The 20,319-nt window shown below is 42.8% G+C and overlaps 1 protein-coding gene and 1 long non-coding RNA gene across 2 annotated transcripts in view; one reads left to right on the top strand and one right to left on the bottom strand.

Annotated features, from left to right (window-relative positions):
• Positions 1–4,839: 4,839 nt before the first annotated feature.
• Positions 4,840–8,721, top strand: LOC138689046 (uncharacterized). The gene is made up of 3 exons (XR_011327849.1): positions 4,840–5,087; positions 5,767–5,827; positions 8,445–8,721. It is a non-coding gene; the product is annotated as an uncharacterized lncRNA (long non-coding RNA).
• A 7,145-nt stretch (positions 8,722–15,866) lies between these two features.
• The window catches only part of ANO6 (anoctamin 6), a 79,441-nt gene continuing 74,988 nt past the window's right edge, over positions 15,867–20,319 (bottom strand). The window contains exon 20 of the mRNA XM_069802233.1: positions 15,867–20,062. Coding sequence (XP_069658334.1) covers positions 19,856–20,062 — 207 coding nt within the window. The 3' untranslated portion in view covers positions 15,867–19,855. The remainder of the gene's footprint in view (positions 20,063–20,319) is intronic.

The raw sequence follows: 20,319 nt of genomic DNA, 5'->3' as shown, positions 1-20,319 counted from the left end.
GGGATCCGCTCGCAGGGACCCAGCCCTGGGGATGTCAGTGGATCGCTGCTCCCATCCTTCTGGGAGATCTGAGTCTCTGGGGCTTTTCTTTCTAACTTCTCTTTCTTCCTTAGCGAGTCCTCGAATTCCAGGAGTTTATTCTTGTCTTAATACGAAGGGGTTTACACTGATCGTTCTTGTTAACAGCTGCTAATGGGAATTTTATTCTTACATCTCCTGTGTTTTGAAGTACCATTTAGTTTTCAAAGCAAACTCAAATTTGGTCAGCATTCATGGGAAGAAAAAAACCTACCAGCCTAGCCTCTGCACTGCCTAGCTGATGTTATACAGCCTTCTCTGATTAGGTCTTTAAAATTATTTTTGGCTTAAGTATGTAGCACAGAGCCCTAGACACAGAGCTTTACGATGCTTATCACTTCAAACATGATATCAACAACCTCCGCCCCAAAAAGAACAGAATGTAGGTGTGTAAGGGACTCCCTTTTTTCCTCCTGGAGGGAATCTTTACTCTTAATATCAGAAGGCTGACTCCAGCGATGGCTGAGGCTGCAGGTGAGCTCCCTGCAAAAACTGGAGCACCCCCCCAAGTCCAAAGCGAAGCAGCTGGAGCTGGATGGGATGCGCTCTGCAGACACGTCTCCTTTCATGATTTTTTAAATTCCCTTTACTATATTATTTTGCTATATTTCTGTTCTATTTTTCTTCTCGTTCTTCTGACCCAATTAATGTCGTTTCACTCGCAGTGGTTTGTACAGTGGTTAGAGGGGATTTGGGGAGAGACAGCAGCTGTAAAGTAGAAGCTGGGATGCTTTATCTGATAGCCCTCTGTGACTGCCCCTCTTTGTGTTCTCAGAGGCCTTTGTACATGCTAACCTGACTTAGGTGAGTTTATCTAAGGAATTTAGGCAGTCGTACAGATCTCAGTTTATGGGGGGCTGGGTGGCTTTGGGATGCTCACGTGAAAATGGAGTATATATGTAGACAAAAATAATAGTAGAATAGAAGACTATGTAAAGGAATTGCCTTTCTAACACCCAGACAAAAAAAACCAGGTTTGTGTCCCCTAAAATACATAGGATGAGCGTTCCGATGACTGAGTGCAGGAATGCTTATTTAGGCCCCAGATATCAGGTTGCTAGGTTTTTTTTTATTTTAATGTATGTGAAGAAGTGAAAGATCATTTGCAAAGTCGAGTGTAAAAGTAATACTGCCACGCAGCAATTGCAATATTTTTTCAGGTGGACTTCTGAAATTTAGTGTTTCTGTACATATATATTTTTTAAAAGCAATAATTAAGAATATATAAGCTTTTCCATCCTAATCATGTCTGTTGAGCTGGTGTCTTACATATTTGTTCTTTTCTAGAATAAAAGTCACTTGCTTTTAGACTCAGCAAAATTTTCTCAAGTGGTCTTCAGCAGGAAAATGATAGAAAACATAGCATAATCATCTTCCTATCTTATGAGATTTTCCCAACTTGAAAGATTCCTAAGCCACTCTTCAGAATATGAATGCAAAAGTTAATTTATAAAGATATCTGGCAAATTATTTTTATAATGGCATTAGAAAACTGCCCTGCATTGCTGCAAGTGAGGAGGGGTGGCTATTTACCACGCCTGCCATACCAGCCAATCTCTAGAAATGTGTCTGGCCAAAACAAAAAGAAGGAAGACAAGTGTAACAATCTGTATTTGTATTTTATTAACATTCAGAGTAGGTTGCCTTTTCACGTTAATAGGCTTTTAATGATTTTGCATGGGAGAATGTCCTGTTTAAAGAAAGAAGGACCAGCTGATAAGTTCAAATATAGGAAAAATAATTTAACGTAACTCGTGTAGCATGGCAGCATATTGAAATTTATAATGTAACTCGTGCTGCCTCAGTTGTGAAATGCCCTCATCTTTATTCCACTCCATACAGTTTAGTAGTCAGCTGAAAGACTGTTGCTAATAACTGTTTATCTTTAATACCTTCACTAACAGCATTATTTTGCAGCCTATTTTCAACACACGCTGCATTTTAGAAATAGACCCTGTATTAGATCACATCATAACGGCCTCTCTCCCAGAGGGCAGAAACAAGCTGCTTAAATAACTTCATTATTGCCTTTGCGAATGCTTTTATGGGCAACTCTGAGACTTGTAGCTTGTTGGACGACGGGGCTGGATTGCTGAAGCGTGTCTGTTCACTATTAATAGCAGTGGTGGGGTCTCCAGTGTGTGTGGGGGGGTCTTGGCTTTCCTCACGTACCCCTGGGGACCGGCCATCAGCAGGACCTGCCCCACTGTCATTAACGCTGCGTCATTTAGGAACGCGTTGATGGTTGGTGACCGGTTTGCCTCTACCTATAGTATAGGCAATTCGGAATTTTATTAAAGCTGCCTTTCACTTCAGCTAAACGGAGGAAGGATCGAGAGCTGAGGGGGGGCTGAATTCACTAAAAAGGAAGCAACGTAAAATCAGAAGCACGATAGATACATGAGTACAGAAAAAATAATTCAGTTGCTGCCCTGCTTCTGTTCACCCTGTCTTTTGAAAGCGCAGTGAAACTCCATACTGCACCTTTAGATGAAGAGCAGAGTGGTATGTGAGTTACGGGCTTTAGCTTACACGAGGAGGAATCGCTCTCCTAATCCATCAGACAGGTAAATTGCATTGCATTTAGCCAGTAAAAGGTGGATATTGGAGGAAACAGCCCATTAAGTTACCATTTACTAGTCCTAGAGAGATGTTTCTGAAGAAATAGATCACAAAGGTGTGAAAGAGCAACCACGTCTCTCATCAGCTCCTGGTTTTGAGTTTGGAAAAAAGACGGCAGCGCTGGGCTCCGGGTGAGTCACATAGCTTAGAGTAAGTCCCTTTAAAATCTTCTTATTCTTTACCACGCAGACAAGAGACACGTGTGATACACGTGTCCCGCGTTATGTGCAAGTGGCACCTTGGATGCTGTAGGGGACTTTTCCACAACCGAACCCCCCCAAAATGCCTCTGGTGAGCTGGGTCAGACCCAAAACAGAGGAGAGGCTGCTTCCACCCCAGGACAGCCTGCAGCAAGCGCATGGGCTCGCAGCCACCCCTGGAAATCAGGTGGGGTTATCCACTCTTTACTCCTGTTTTTTTGGTTTTGCCATTTCTTTCGAATCCTAGCAGAGACTGTGTGAGGTGGTGGGGCCATTGCACGGCTCAGCGAAGGCCTCGGAGATGAGGGGGTTGCGTGGGGGGCCGGGGCTGTCTGTCTCTCGGGACTTCAGCAGAAATCCCACTTTCTCAAGAGAAAAAAAGTTGGGTTTTATTTTTTTCCTTTTTCCAGTCTGTTCCCACTGCCAGATTTCTCCTTGAGGTTTCCCTTTTGAAGAACTGGTATTTTTTCCTGAAGAAAAATAGGTGGTGTTGAAAAATTCCTAGTCAGCTGTATACCGGACGATTGAAAATCTTCCCAGAGAGCCGGTCCTGTTAGCAGCACAGCGCGTTGTTAGAAAACCAGCTTGCGACCATGGCCCTCGGGACTGGACCAAGCCTTCGGACACAGATCAGGGGTGTTGCAGGTATGTGGGAGCAGGGAAAAGCAGTGACCAAAGGGTGACTTCCAGCGCTGGGACTTCTTGTGGCTCTGGTCCCGCCTATGAACCCATGCTGGCCATAAGCTGGTGAGGATAAGTTTGAAGGATGGGGTCTTAAGTTTGTTAAAAAAACCCAAAAACCAAAAACCCCCCCCCCAAAAACAAAAGGAAGAAATTAAAAGTTTGACTTCTGGTGTCTGTATCTCCTGGAAATAAAATCCTGGAGCACTCCCCTTCTGCTTTTCATCATTTAAAACTGCAAGCTGAAGCGCTGATCCCGAAGCCCCTCCGCAGCGTGCCTTCGGGAGGAGTGGGAGCTGGCACCCATACCGCTCGTCCCCATGGCGGGACTACGCTTTGCCCCGAGGCTTCCCAAAGTGGTGGGAATGCTTGTGCTAGTATTAGTAAAACTACTCTGGCGTTACAGTGAAGAAAACAGGTTTTAAAATAAATCCGGACTTTAAAAAGCAATGCAAATCAGTACTTCATTTCATGCAGTACCATGCATCTCGTTTTATTTCTAAGCTAAAACATCAGCAACAAATGTAAACTATATATCAGAAAATATTGCATACTTTTGTAACTGATGTAAATATCCAAGTTTTTTTTTTAAATTGCAAGATTCTGTATTGTGCTCTTTCCTAATTTACAACCCTGAAAATTTGTTCAGTCGCATTTGGTACATACCTAAGATCCAGATCCAAAAGCACTCACATGTCTTAACTAAAAATTCTTCTAACACCCAAGTTTACAAATGTGAATCTTAAAAACCACGTAGCATCTATGTAGCTTTTTTTACTGATTGATACAAAAGCGATGGAACTTTTCCCACCCTTCTACAAGTTAAAATAAACATATAAAGCACCGATCAGGTTTTCATCAAATCTCCCAACAAGGATAAAAACCAAACACACTTCTTGACAGATGCACAGCAGTGAAAATCAGCCTAAAAGCGAAACAAAAACAATCTTAAAATCAACTCTGTTTGACAACTAAAATTTTCAGTCCTAGCTGGTATCAGCTTTTGGACTATAAATGGCCTCAAAGCATACATTAATGTCACTAATGGGAAAGGGTCACATAAAATCTGGATTTTTTTATTTCAGTCAAATCGCATGACAAAGCTAGGAAAAGTTAGGCCTCTGGCGTTACCTACTCTATGTTATGGACTTGGATGTATTTTAGCAGCAGTACTTTGGTCTTAGGGCTTTGTAGAATTATGTTAATTTTCACACTGTGAGATCTATAGATCAATATGAACATATATATGTATTTTTGCTCATTCACACACTTTCTGTGGAGTAAAGATCTTTCACTCTTTTTTTTGTCATGGCTAAGCTGATTAACCTAAATCGAATCTGTTAATGCAAAATACAGTTATTTTTTCTATTAACACACACAAATCCATGCAGAAATGTTCTTGGCTAAAGTACGGTGTTTCTGATCCAAGCTGGGAGGAAAGAGGAGGAGGAGAAGGAAAGAAAAGAGGAGCAGGGAGGAACATTCCTCCTCTTCCTCCCACCACGGGTGAGTATCCAGGGCCCATCCTGGGATGCTGAAGGCTTTGACTCAAATCAGACTTCCCTGGCTTCAAACTTGGCAGGAGTGCACCCAAATACTGCAGGGTAGTTGGGATAAGAGTCAGCTGGGATAAGAGTTAGCTGGGAAGCACTCTCTGAGTTTCTTCTACTGAAATCATTTTATACTATCATTTTAGATAATTAGGCATTGGCATAGGGACCTCAGTCTGCATTCCCCAAATCCCAGGTGAAAATGCTTTACTCCAGCCTTTTCCGGGCTTTTAAAGCTGTTTGTGGAAAAATTCCCAAGGTCTTGGGTTTGCCTTGGGTTGTGGAATATAAAACAGTTTGGACTCTTAGAAACTCTTCGGGGAGGGAAAATATTTCCCATTCAGCTCTAGTGAAAAAAAAAAAAAAAAGAAAAAGTTTTTTTTACTTAATTTTAAAGGTAGCTAAAAGATAGATAGTTCATTCCTTAAAGTTGCCTTTTCAAGGAGCAATTGATGTACAAATGTTAGCAGATTAAACAAGCTGGTCTTGCTGTATTGGAAAGCGCTGCAGACAGCAAGCCTGTAGATAGATTGAAAAGAAAAAAATGCCTGGAAATGCTTGCCATGAAATTAATTAGGTGTTTAAATAGGAGGAGCTGATTTCTGTAAAACCAAGAGTGCTTTTTAATTTTCCAGAGTGGTTCAGAGATTCAGTCCTCAAGTGGAAGAAGTCCTGGAGGGCAGCTCTAATGTGTTGGTAAGCAAAGGACACGGACCAGTGACTAAGAAGGCAATATCTGTTTTATAAATACATAGAGACAGCTTCATCTCTGTAATGTATTCATCATGAAGCAGTAAAAGCACCTTGGCCCCATGTCTTGAGGAACATTCAAGTTTTACTGTTATTGCAGTGCGTTGCATGTCCCGCTTGGTGTTACTGCAGACTCAGTATAGCTTTGGGGCTTGTAATTGGGGTGTGTCGGGGGGTATTTCTTTATCCTTAAATAATCACGGGCCAGATTTTCAAGGAGTGTCAGCATGTCTGGCTGCACTGGAGTCAGTGGGACCAAACTCCTTTATAGCAGCTAAGGGTCTGGTCCTGTGTGCTTAAAAATAGCCTAGTGAGGGAAGGACCCATCTACCTACTGAGAGGTTTCGTGACCTACTTCTGGAGCTCTCCTCCTCATTCGGGAAGGCTCCGCCAGGCTCCTGCTTCTTCATCTCCTTGGTCTCCCCCAAATCGCTCACAAAAGCAAATTCCACCAGAGAGAGAGACAGCTGCTTCTGCATATATTAATAATACACAGCTCTATAAATGATTAATAAAAGATACCACTGACTTTGAGTTATGGTGTAGTAATTCACACTTAGCTGTTTAGATGGCTCTCAGCCTTCATCCCGGCATTGCACAAGGCACCCGGGATGAATGATTACCCTGTCATGCAGACTGTTGTTTCTAGTTGCTTAAATTGAGCATGGCACAAATCGGACGGGATCATACAGCTGATTAGGGCACACCAGAGAGACCTTGCCCACCACACGGATGGTCAATCTCAAAATGATCCATTTTTCAACTTGTTTAATGATGCATCTGTGGGAACGCTGTTAGCCATAGACTGCAAGGGCTCCGTCCTTTGGTGTGCTGGGAACCTAGAGCTGGTCCAAAGAGCTGTTTAAACTTGTGATCATAATTAATCACATGTGCAGACATTTTGGTGGATCCTATGAAGTGCCTAGTGCAGAGCGAGGTCCTGCTGCTCCTCCGGTGATGGATGTGGTCCTGTTGTCTTTTTCCAGCTGTTCCCTCCATGGGAAATCACCGCAATTTCTGCTGTGCCTCTCTGTATTCTCTGTGATGTTTGTGTGTGTGTGTGAGATCTATCCCTAGAAAGGGAACACTTCATTTTTAAAAAGCTTTGCAAAGAGGAGATTGTGTTTAAAAAAAAAAAAAAAAAGAAAACTGAGAAGCCGGGGGCTTAGTAAATTGAATTGTCCGTGTGTGATGGTGAACAGAAGCAGAAATACAACCTTGCCTGATCACCTGCAGACAACTGAGCCAGTTCCCGTTTACCTCCAGGTGATTCACCACAATCCCAGTGCCAATCAAAGGGATCAGAAGGCTCATACCTGAAAAGTGCCGGTTTTTCTCTGCTAATTACAAAGGGATCCTAGGCTGGCTTGCTCAGATACAGATGTCGATGCTCCGGAGCCCTAAAACTTGGGGAGGTGAGGCTTAGCCTTTAAATCCCTGTTCCCCCCATCCTCTATCACATTCCGTTGGGGTGACAGCACCCAGGAGATGTTTTGTGTGCTGTCTCCTTAGCACAGGCGAGTGAAAGGCCACAGTCATCACTAACATCCTATTCATCAAATAATATTCAGTGTTCAAATGCTGTAGTTTAAAAAAGTGACTCTGCTGATGTGGAGCTTGTAGGGGGGTAAAATCCACACACAAACCTTCTCCCTGGTGATGGTCTGCACATGGGAGGTGAAAAATCTGGTTGGGTTGTCCCAGGTGGAAGGATAAACTCCAAAGCATTTAGATCCGCAGTTGAAGCCTCAGCTCCTCTTTGGAGGAGAAAACGGGGCCTCAGGAAAGAGTTTGGTGCCTTTGTGCTGGTTTCTGAGTGAAACAAACCTTTCAGGGGGAACAATGCTAATAGAGTCATCGCTTTGGCACATGAGCCCTGCTGGAAAGAAAGTCTGTTAATCCCCTCTATAGTCTCTCTCTTTATACCCTTAGGCTGCACATAAACTGGCCAAGTCCAAGAACAAAAGCTGACTAGAAATATCTCCTGTGACTGTTGTTCTCACGAGCTATTATCCCCTTTATTAAGGATCAGGCGAAGAACAACCTCTGTTAAGGACAATGTTCTGCGAAGAAATGTGATTATCATGCTGATTTAGGTGAAACTTGGCCCTGTGGCTTGCCTCTCCCTCTGCCCTCAGTGCCCATTTTTCTTATTGTGCTTTTAAGTGGTGGTGCCATCAGCCAGGCTGGAGGAATGTCCCCAGCCCAGCTGTGTCCCTTGCTGGGGAAGCGAGCCCCGGGGGCGGCTGGGCTTCCACATGCACCAAGATCAGTATCAGCCTAGAAGTACAGTTTGTCTCCTCAGCCATTACTTTGAGATATGTAATTTTTACAACGAAAAGGAAAAAAAAAAAAAAAAAGTCTTGGGGTATGTATTTTTGTGTCACCTTAGAGATGGGTTCTTCTAGAGAAGGGCAAGGCGTGGGACTCTTCAGCAGATGACTGGTGTCCTTTCTTGTGTTTCTTTACTGACAACCACTTCAGAAATTAATGTATTTGGTATTTCATTTGTTTCTTTAAGATATCTGAAGCTCCTTAATAATCGTGATTATCTTCTCTGCAGTTTTTATTTCATGAAAATAAAAATCCACACCAATGCCCTGTTTCACTGTGACTGAATGCAGAGGTGCCTTCTCGACCTGGAAGGCAGTACAGCCCAGGTTCCTCTGTGTCAGTCAAATCCAAAGAGGAAAAACAGACCAAAGATGGCTTTTCTGATCTTTCTGCAAAGTACGTTTCCAGAGGCTTTTGGAGAACTTTGTCCTTCATGGAAATGCACCATCGACTGAGAGATGCTTTGGAAATGTGGAGTGCAAACAGCTCCAGTGGTTTTGTCAGAGAAATTGGAGGGTGGGTGGGTGGGGGTGGGATTCATCATACTTGGCTGTACTGAACATGAAATTTCCTCTTTGGAAAGCTGTTTGTCTGCATCAAGAATAGCTGTGATGAACCCTATGTTCCTGCAGTTAGAATTGTTGAAAACAGCTGATTAGACTTAACTGTAACAGTTTTACAAACTGTGACCAAATGTAATGTTTCCATTCCCATACTAGAAGTGTGACTGAGGATAAATCATTAGATACTGTGGACTTAAGGAGTCTATGAACTGAATGATGGAGATTCTTGAAGTGAAGTAGTAAATTACTTTTTCAGACTATGTGGTTACAATTTTCTAACCCTTCCAGTATTGGACAGTCAAAAATTTTATCTGCAGGGTACCCTGACCTTTCAAGACGTAATCCTATTTAAGGCCAGACAACAGGAATAAATGAAATCAATGCAAAGAGCAACACATTAATTTGTGGGAATTTTTTTTTTTACTTCTTGAGCTATGATACTAATTTGTGAACTGAAAGTAAGCTACTCTAATAACGGCTTAATTATAGATAGACCAGATGAGGCTGTTGGTATTTAAAGATGAGGATGTTTATATTTAAAGAGATGAAACTCCTGTCACACTGGAAAGATAAAACAAAAAAAGATAATGAGATAAAGAGTGGTAGGTGTCTAGGCTTATGTCTGAGGCTGACCGGGGCCGAGTGTTGGACTTAGATGTGGTGGTGCTGGATTCTTATGAGCGTGCTGCTGCTGAGAGAGCCCACCAGTGTGGGGCAAAGAAGAACTGCCTTGATGCCATTTTGGCCATAAGCAAGTACAGTCAGCCCTCTTTCTTTGCAAGACCAACTGAAAACCAGAAGCAACAGGAGAAAGCAAAGATTTGGGAATTTTTTGCACAAATGTGACTCATTCTGGGATTTCAAAGTGGGTCAATTGGGTATTTCTAATTTTTGTGAAAGCAAGACAAATCAGAGTATGTTTATTAGGTCATGTGCACAAATAAGGCAATCCTGAATCTGGAGGAGGGAAAAGCATCCACCTCTGAGTCAAGGTTGAGGCATGCTGTAACTTATTCCCGGGTGAAGACGAGGGAAGTTGGAGACCCTACCGTCCACCACGCTGAAAATTGTCTCTTTGGGCTTGACTGTCTGAATCCACAGCTTGTCTCTTGCCCGTTAAATCAAGAATGAGCTCACCTCCTACCTAGGGTGATGCACAGAGCCGCTAACACCCATGTAGGAACTACAGTAGCAAATATGGGAGGACAACCACTGGGAATGTCCTGACTGGTTATTGTAAGAATTTCTTTCTCATTAAAAAATGTCTATTTAAATATTTGATAAGTTTTTCTCTTTCTGAGAATTCAGCCTTAATTGAGGAGGGGTATGTGGAAAATGGAAGTGGTCCTCCTGAGCCAGTTTTTGCCGGCGTTGTTAACGTCTCTCTGAGAAGCCACTTCTGAGATCAAGTCTCGCTCCTTTGCAGGTCCTCCAGCCACCTCCTGGCCAAGCCTTGGTGGATGCTCAGCTTCCTCAGGGGATTTGAATTCGGCCCCCTTTCCCTTTCCTTCTGGCCTCGACTCTGCATTTTGAAGATGCATACTTACAAGTTAAGACATTACATATTGCTCACTCCTGCTCTAGCACAGACAGGATTTGATATTAATCTTTGTTTACTCAACAGCAAAAGTTGTATTTAATCTAAGATCTGTTAAATTTAATACTGATAAATCGAGCACTTGCTTAATGTATGTTCACATTCTGTCTTAGTCTATTATATATGTGCTGTACAAACGTGATGCATTGGCTTTGTAAACACACAAATAAAGACAAGGAGAAAAAAGCATTTGCAGACCAAGTTACTTTTCTGTGAAGTAATGGAGCTGTGAGAGCTGCAGTTCATCCTGTGCGAGGCTGAGGATGGCTCAGCTGATCCAATACTTATCATTACCCCTGAAAGGGCAGGTCCTACCCCCCAGCTTCTGGCTGTGTGCTCCCTCACCCCTTGCACTGGTTCTGGTGCTGGCTGGATCTGTAATGAGCTGGTTCGACTCGCTGATCCAGACTAAAACTGAATAGGTAAAAATGGAGGTAGTTTTCTGCTGGGTTGGTGAGCTGCACCGTCTTCACGAAGGGCCTGAGGAATGCTGTGCAGAAGTGCACGGTGAAGGTTGGTGGAGAGGAGGAGCGAGGACCCTTTTGGCAGCAGCGATCTGTTAGACCCGCTCAGCTGCCTCTTCCACCTCCCCATCCAGGACACGGGTCCATGAAGGTTTAAAGCAATCCAAGCGGGTGCTGCTGTCCTACCTTGCTGTGCCTTGCTGCGATGCCTAGCTCTTTCCGTGCACCAGCAATTGTGTCCACCTGGCCCCGCTATGAGTTGGCTCAATGCGCTAGACTGGCAGAAGAATACTCAGTATTTGTACTGGTTTAGTTTGGTCTCTCCCGGTTCCGCATCCTGAGCTAGTTCTCCAGGGTGTCAAATGAACACAAGTGATAGTGGAGAAATGCGCAGGCAAGCTTGCTTGGGAACACAGGGGGTGGTTGAACTATGACAGAGGTGGCTTAGATTAATTGAAACTGTGAGCTGCAGTTCTACAACATATCTGTTTTCTGCATTTCTGTTTCCCCTTTGCTTGGATGAATTTGGGAGGCACAGTTACATTTTACATCTGACTGATTTTTCAGCTTTACAAAGCCATATGTATACAATGGACCTAACTCTGATTCCGGGTTTGCAAAAATCTCTTCTTACCCACAGGATGCTGAGAGGAGCCTACAAGAAGGAGAATCTAGCTAAAGAACAAAGGTACATTAATAATTTTAATAAGATCGTACAGAGACATGAAAAACAAAACCCAAATCACCAACCCATGTTCAGTCATCAAAAATGTCCTCAGCTGGTCCAATTAATTTGATGAGGTACAAAAATTAGCAAATAACTTTGCTTAGGCTCTGGTAAGGCTAAACTGGGCTGTAAGAAATGGACGGACCTGTATTGCCAGGCCCATCCATACATCAAGTACAGCAGTGAGAAAAAGTTCCAGCATCGTTCCCATACGTGCCGTAGATCATACTTTAACTGCTTGCTACTTTGGGCATCCTTCTCGTAGTAAGGTCCCCATACTTGATTGAGTCTGTAGTGCGGGTGATACCTCGGTGAGCTGTGCACACCTTCTCTATGTCTGGGACTGCTAAAGGCCATTGGAGAACTAGAGCAGTCATTGTCTTTGATTTAGTAGCAAAACCTGTTTTCATTACTTGGTCTCAAGTCCTGAGGACAGCCCAAATCCTCCAGCACTGGAGCTTTCAATAAGACATTGTTTGTTCTGCTGCGCTGTCAATAAGATGTCATTACTTTAGCTGTGAGATAAGAAAGGATTTGTTAATGGCTGCTCTTGGGGGATGGTGACATTTTTTTCCCCTTATAGATCACTGGGGAAAAAAATATGGGAGCGGGCTGACAAGGAAAGAAAATCAGTTCGGCTTATTTTTTGTATTTATGCCTCCCAGTTAAAGCTTTAAGTTATGAAGAGCACAAATGCAGCCCTCTTTTATTCGTAGTCCTACGTGAAAACAGTGATATAATATGTACTGTGCATATCGTATATACCTTTTTAAGAGAAGAAAAAAGATACTTTAGCATCTCCTTAAAAGAAAACTGCTGAGAGCTGTAACAGGTCTATAACCTATCGTTAATCTTGACGTACGGTGCTCCAGGAGAGGCAGATCAGTTTTTGCCTTCCCCAGATCTAACTAAAAGTAGTTACTAATTAACAGCAGATATGGCAAGAATTTGTCAGCTCTTGCTTTAGCATAGCTGTCAGTGCTGTAACCCGGGGAGGGGGGGGTTGCTGCTGTTGCCCCTCGCCCCTGTGACCTCTGCCTCTGGCCAAAATCTCCTGCAGATACCCCTGTCTGGTGTCACCTCTGTCCCCAACTGCACCGCAGGCTTCTGCCACAAAACTCCCTGGTCATCCCGGGGGTTTTCAGAGACCAGGTGACATTTTGGCAACCTATCTCAGAAATAACAGCGCGGTATTCTTTGCAAAACAGCACGTAAGACAATGGCGAAGGGCCCGATTCTGCCAATTTTTAGCCGTCTGCATGATCTTCTACGTAGTTGAAGTTACGAGCACGCAGGGGGCACGTCGGAACTTGAAAAATTCACTTGGCTCCAGTGAATTTGGTGAAGTGTGAGCTCAAGGCACAACAGCTGCCCCTGAATAGAGATATTCAGAAGACCCAGACCAGGTGCCAAGACCAGCCCTGCCCGTTTGCAGTCGTGCAGGGGACCCTTAAAGGCACAGCCCTGCCCGTTCAGCTGGATAACCAGCTCAGGCAGGCAGGCAAGTCCCTTTTTCTTCACTCATTAAAATAATCGTGGGATGAGGAGCACATTTGGTTGCATTTTGATAGATTTCTTGGCTGGCCTGCCTCTCCCACTGCCCCGTCCCCTGATTCCCACCCAGCGTGACCTTCTGCCAGGCTGCCCGTGCCAGCACAGCCACCCATGTGGCCACAGCCACCCATGCGGCCATAGCCACCCGTGGCCAGCAGAAGCCACCCACGCCGCCCTGGGGTGGCTGGGAGGAGGCAGAGCCCCTGCCTGCTTATGCTGGCATGGCCATCAAAATATTTTCACGGGACGAGTAACCTTATCCCCAGCTCACCTCTTGGTAGCCAGGCTGCTCTCATCTTCGTAAAACCCAAGAACGTGACAAACCCCAAGAGCCACCGACCCTCGGTGGAGTGGATGGATGTTCAGGGCTGAATGCTGGGCTGGGGGTATCGGTCACTGTTTTCACCGGCTTGCCAGGCTCCGGCAAGCGAAGGTCCTGCAGTGGCCTTGCTACAGAGGCTTACGTGTAACTCTGCTCACTCTGAGCAGCCAGACCGGTTTAGAAAATGACTGCATGAATGAGCACAATACGGCTGTAAGAGGAGACCGAGTGGGAGCCCAGAGAACGGGGACGTAAGGCGATAGCCGCAGGTGGCTGTGGCTGCCAGCACAGCTTATTTAGCCACTTGTTGTGTGACATCCACCCAGAAGCTGAGAAACGACGTGAGAGGCTTACATGGGTACTACATGAATAGCTAAAAAAAAAAAAAAAAAAAAAAATCCCTGATACTGCATTAATGCTATCAGAGTTGGCTGTAATTTCCCTTGTGTTGCACAGTTGTTTAAGAATTTGAGTTTCTCTCCCCCTCCCCCCCCCAAACTCTCTCTTTTCATATGCTAGAGATGGCTTTTTGGTGTCTTGCTCTGTGCTCGCTGTGCCACGGCACACAGTAGGATTTTCTCCATGGTCTATGTTGCATGCTTTTTCTTCTTTTTCTTTCTCGTCAGCATTTAGGAGATTAGATTAGCCTGGAGATTTATAGAGAATAATATATCTTGATACAATTGGATGGAAGCCTTTTTTTCTTTACTGGAAAAGAGCATCTTGCAGCGTGAGGCAGGCCGTGAGTTACGTTCTTTATAGTTGGCAGAACACCCGTCAGTGTGTGCATGTATGTGTGTGCCTGAAAGAGGACAGAGGATATGTATTCACATGCGCGCTTCCACACCCTGGTCTAGGACTGCCTGGAATAACCAGAGAATTGATGAACCCATTCTAAAAGGAAGAGAAATGATTTAATTTCTTTGCATCATTGCTGACTGATAAACTGTAACTTTAATCCCAGTGATTAGCATTGCTTTTACAGGATAGGTGTATCACAGAATGCAATAAAAATTGTAGAAAGCAACTTTAAAAGGCTCTTGTTTTGATGCACTTCCAGCATGTAAATAAAACACTTTCTTCAATGTTCCTGGAAAGAATTTGTTACTATATTTTCTTATGAGGCAAGTATTGCCCCAAGCAATGTGGAGGTTATTTATGACTAACTACATCCATATCTTTTCAGTGTTTTGTGTACCTGTAACTGATCCACGGTTGAGGTCCATATAAATGCAAATAAAAATAAAACTTGCAGCCACCAGCGCTGCTCCCCTGTATAGGAAATGCAGCCTTATTTAGTAGACTGGAAATGACAGGTGGGCATACCAGAGAAAAATCTAGACTTGGTGTGAATTGCTGATACCTTTGCTGACATCTCTGGTGATGTGCAGGTGGGGTGCAGTGACGAGGTGGGGTGTACCAGGTTGCTTTCATCTGGCACATACTGGCTATCCAAAATAAGCTCAACTCACCCACGCTGTGACAGAAAGAATTAAAACTAAGCAGGCACCACCAGAAGTAAGATGCTACTTTGGCTATTTGTGTCCTAAGTAGAAAAATACTAAAGCTTGTTCTTTGAAGGGTTTTAAATGTATCAGTCGATTTAAAAACACCCCATCCTCATCCTCTTATAGATTTGGCCTATGATGATACTATATCCTTCTGCTTGTAGGACAATAACCCTTATTATTCCTCATCACGAAGTTTCTTTTGTTCTCGCTCCAACAAAGCCAAATCGATGCAAGAGTGGCAGAAGGAGCTTGGGTACTGGCATCTGTATGACACATAGCCCTTGGTCAGCAGAAAACAAGTTGGAAGTGGTAGTACCTCTGCTTCCACAACTATCATAAAGCTACTGAAAGCAGATCTTGGGAATCCCAAAGGGAAACAAACAACAAACACACCTCAGTGCAAAGAAGGTCTCTGTTTAAAATTACTCTCTAACCTTCCTGTTCTCTTAAGTCTGAGAAAAGGGTTTCCTCGAAGCAGAGCGGAAGAGTCGGAGCAGAAGCAGAAGAGAACTGATGGCTGGCTGGCAGGGAGAGACAGAGCGGGTGGACTGCCTGGAGGTGGGAGCATCACAGGCTCGATCCAGATGAAGAAATAAATGATGACTCTGAAACATAACACAGGGTTTATCATGACAGGAGTGAAAGGGTATAAAGACCTAAACTGTTTATTTGTATGAGAACATAATGGTCCTTGTCATCGACTTGGTGTTGAAAGGAATGACTTCCATCTAGAGGATGCAGAAAAAACAGGAGATAAATTTCAGTACTAGTAACAGTTTAATGGAAAAAGATTGAAAAAGAGGAGCAATATGGAAATTAGACAGGGATGACACTGTAAGAATTTAAATGGGGCATTTGGCAGCAGCAGTGTCGTTCATGGAAAAACAAACAATGCCAATCAACATCAGATTCATTGTTATTTTAAAATAGACTTTATTTAATGACAATAAATATAAAGACATCTTAACATTCAGAAACTAATAGCAAACATTCTTAGAAAAAATACAAAAAACACATTCTTAACATTCTGAATTTTATCAACATACACAGAGTCTAAAACAGTGGTGACGGTCTGCAATTTATGGTGCTTGTTAAGGCAATGAAATGGTCACTGGTCCAAATTCACCCTGACTTCAACAGATCTGTACAAAGTAAGAGTCTGGCCTACGTATCAAGTGTAAAAAAAAAAGTAGAATTGATTCATAGTTTAAAACAAATGTTAGTTTTCCCTTCAAGCAAATCCTTAAATATTATTAAAGTGACCTAGCCTAAAAAAAAAAAAAAAAAAAAAAAAGAGTTACAAATACTCATATGTTGGCAACTGCTGCCCTCCCCCAATTTTGTTCTGATGCCTCTGCAGAGCTCCCTGTGTACAAGCAGAGCACATTTCAGCAGTTGGAGGTAGAGGCTACAGAAATTGCACAGCTTAAATCAAACTATTAAAATGCAATTATTAGGCACTCTGTTGGTTTTCCTCTTCTTTCTCTCTCATTCAGAACTGTGCTGTGAATAACACTGTGCATATGGCAAACTGAACTGAATTCCTGATATAGTGTCTTCTGAAATGAAATGTTACAGCTACATTAGCAAGGAGTGTGGCACTTCAGAAGCAAATCACGAGAGCAAAAAGTTGATGTTGACTAGGTGATGCCCACACAGTACTCACTGCTCACTTCAGCCTAGCTGTGGTTTTAGCTCTCTGGACTAAGTGCCTGTCAGAAACCATTAAGTGCATATCTAAAACGTGCCTTCGGGTTCAGTTTAAACCAAGAGGGATCCAGTCCTTGTGCCCCGAGACCAGTCTGTGATGGGAAGCACCGCCCAGAAAGTGGGGACAAGTGGAAGACAAGTTTCAAAAGCACATTCTTGATCTGAACAAAAATGGTAATGTAGAAACACACCTGAAGCTGGTTAGGATTTTATTATGGGAGGAGCCCAAGTCATAGGTATACGTGCTTTGCTGATGTAGAATTTTTTAAAAATCATTATTTTAAAGGCAGGAATCTAAACTACAAAATATAAATGCTGCCAACTGATGTAAAAAGGGGCAACTGAGAGGCCACAGGAACCAAACAAGGAGCAGAAGACCAGGCACTCCTGAAAGATCAGCCTTAAGCTCTGCCACTGCTCACAGTGTGACCCCGGGCAAGGCACTCAACTCCTTTGTTCCCTAGTCTCTTTACCTCTCAAAGAGGGCAATAAATGCTTCCTTAAGACCAAATAATGACCTGAAATGGTCCATTTTGTGCTGCATTTTTTTTCCCTTTATCACAGGATGCCTCCTAGCCCTCCCCAGCCCTCCAACACCCCACCTGAAAAGGTATTTAAGGCACACACTGGTGCTGTGATCACTGATGGGGGTATGAAAATGGCATCTCTCCGCTGAACAGAACTGCAGATGGGGATGGGTCAGCTCAGAGCTAAAATCAAAAGCTCCAAGTCTGAAAGGAGCTAACTGGCCTTTCTAACCAAACTCATGTTGCACAGGGAAGTCCTGAGTACTTCACTAAAATTGTTCCATGAAGCAGCTTTTTGGACAAAAATTTGTTTTAACCAGAAGTTTGGTATACTATGCAGTGACAGAAGAAGAGGCAGTGGGCACAAACTGAAACACAGGTTTCCTCTGAACATCAGGAAACACTTTTTCACTGTGAGGGTGACCGAGCACCGGCCCAGGTTGCCCAGGGAGGCTGTGGAGTCTCCATCCTTGGAGATGGTCCTTGGGCAACCAGCCCAGGGTGGTCCTGCTTGAGCAGGGGGGGTGGGCCAGGTGACCTCCAGAGGTGTCTTCCAACCTCAACTGCTCTGTGATCTGGGAAAAAGGTCAAACCAGTATTGAGGGGATATATTTTGATAAATTCTGCCCTGTTTAGACACTTCTGAGTGTTTGTCCATCTGCTCAATTTATATTTGCTTCCTGTTACATTAAAGACTTGTCATGATTCTGACAAAACCAAAACAAATGGCAAAGGGTAGAACTCCCTGTGCAAAGAAGCGCTGGTTCTATCGCTGCTCTGGTTGACTGTCATTTATTGTTACGGTCTATCTTGTTTTTCTGTCCTGCATCTTTTTTTTGTCTTCTGGTGGTGTCTACACAAAGTTTTCTGAGCATTATAATAAGTAACCTTCAGTGTCAGAAATGCAAGTGGTTCTGTGGAACCTGTGAGTTTCTCTCTTTCATCTTTCCTTGATTTTTGAACCAAGCTTTCTTCTCACGTTCTTCCATGCAATCACGCAAAGTCTTGCTGAGTGAAAGCTTGTGTATCATGACTGCTGCAAGGACTCCCCTCATGTGCTACCTATTCTGGTTTAAATGTTGCAGTTTCAAAGAATAGGCTTGAGGTGCACAGCAGTCAGTATTTGGAAGTTTTGCTACAGAACTCAGATGTTTGATTCCTTATGGTTATTAATGGGATGAAATACATCTTATAAATGCTACATAGTTTCTGCAAATGAACTTCTTAATATGTAAAAAGCTATATGAATAATCTGCCTAAAAATTCTGCATATCTATTAGATTTAAGAAGAGTACAAAATTACAAACACAACAGTAATCTCCTGGTTTAGAGAGTACAGGCATACTTTTGATTTTTTAACATGATTTTGATTTTCAGAATTTGTAGAAATTGGTCCACTAAAACTGTTGAAAGACAAAGCGAATTAATAATCTGGAATATCACTGCTGCAGACACAAAGCGGAGCTCTACATACAAGCTTAATCTGTAATTCCCTAACTCCCAGCTTGCAACTGGAGCCAAAATAGCCAAGCAGCTCTGCAGCCTAATTTGAAGATGACTGATGGCTCTAGCACATATATCCACACCTCTAACATCCTTCCTAGTTATTTAAAGCTTCATAATATGGTTAAGGCATATTAAATCGCTTATTGCAATCTCCAGTTTCAATAGATTCATGGTCTTGTCAGAATTCACTTTATCACGCGATGTTGTATCACAACAGGTCCAGCTGCACATTCTTCCTATGTCGAAATCTCAGGGAAGAGCACGGTGCCTCTGGGGTGGGAGAAATGCAAAAGACAGCCCTCCACAAATACTGATTTAGTACACGAGAAGACTTCTAACACTCATTACTGTTAGAGGTAGGAGACCTTCAAGGCTATGGTCATTCAGAGCAGGATGGGCAAGTGAACTAATGAAAGTACATTGACTGGGGAAAGATAAAATGCCTGAGGTTTCTACTCACTTGGAGTGCTGTAAAGTCAGTTTTTATGCATTGATTTCAAAGGCAATTCTCCTGTTTACACAGAGATTGATGAACAGGATGGGCTTACAGTCCTGCTGCTTCTTGTGATCCAAGTCCATGATTAATTGAAATATCTTGTTATCCATTTAAGTCTCAGTATGCATAGCTAATTCAGTGTAGCACACAACAGCGCTTAGTATGTCAATTCCAATGGCTTAACAACATGATTTTGAGTTGCATTTTCCTTCTCTTTCCTTCATGTTTTGGCTTTTCCTCTTCATTTTATAGTTGGGGTTTGCATTAGCAAGTAATCAAAACTCCTTCAGAAAATGTGATGGTATTCTAACAACAAATCATTCTTGTTCTTAAGGTTTTATTCAAGTCAAACAAGAGATCTAATAGGTGATGCCTAAATAAAGCACTCTATGTGTTTGAGAATTAATCTGCATTTTCTTAAGATGATAAATAATTTTTACCTTCACATGTTAACAAAATATGTCCTGCTAAAGTGTTTAAAAAAACCTCTTATCTGAGTCACAGTGGTTGCATATGTCCAAGGGAAACAGGTAAATGAGCAGGTAACAGTTGCAAGAAACAATGTTTAGTAAAAGGAATTAATCCAAAGTGTTTGATTAGCTATTGGTAATATCTGGACAAGTATTAGTTGTCTAAATACTGTTATTCCATATAAAAAAGTACTTATTCAGCTTTCGGTCGGAAGGTGCTATCTACTCCTTTGAAAATTTTGTCAGCTATTTTCCCCATGGTTTTTTTCACAACTTTGAGATCGTTCTCATGCAAGAGTTTCTGTGTTACGTACTTCTCTCGTTTGACCTTGCTCTTGGTCTTTTCTGATACATCCGGAATTACATATGAAATAATAAACTTCACAAAGTATATGACATGCTGGGGAAGGTGAAAATGAAAAAATGTCAGTCAGGCTGAACAGGACATTATTATTATTATAAATGAAATGTCACATTACCTCTTAAGACTCTGAGCGGGTTCTGTACCAGTATCTATCACAGTAGAACAGTATTTTAAAAAGCAGACATGACTAATGAATAGAATAATTGTCTGATAAACAAGAATTTCTGATTTTCTAATTCTGATTTTAACAAAGACTTCTCTGCCTGCTGTGGGGGAACCCTGGTACCCAGTGC

This window comes from Haliaeetus albicilla, chromosome 14, assembly GCF_947461875.1.
Source record: "Haliaeetus albicilla chromosome 14, bHalAlb1.1, whole genome shotgun sequence".
In the NCBI taxonomy this organism is placed as follows: domain Eukaryota; kingdom Metazoa; phylum Chordata; class Aves; order Accipitriformes; family Accipitridae; genus Haliaeetus; species Haliaeetus albicilla.
The sequence above is the reverse complement of the archived record's forward strand: the minus strand, read 5'-3'. Positions and strand labels throughout refer to the sequence as shown.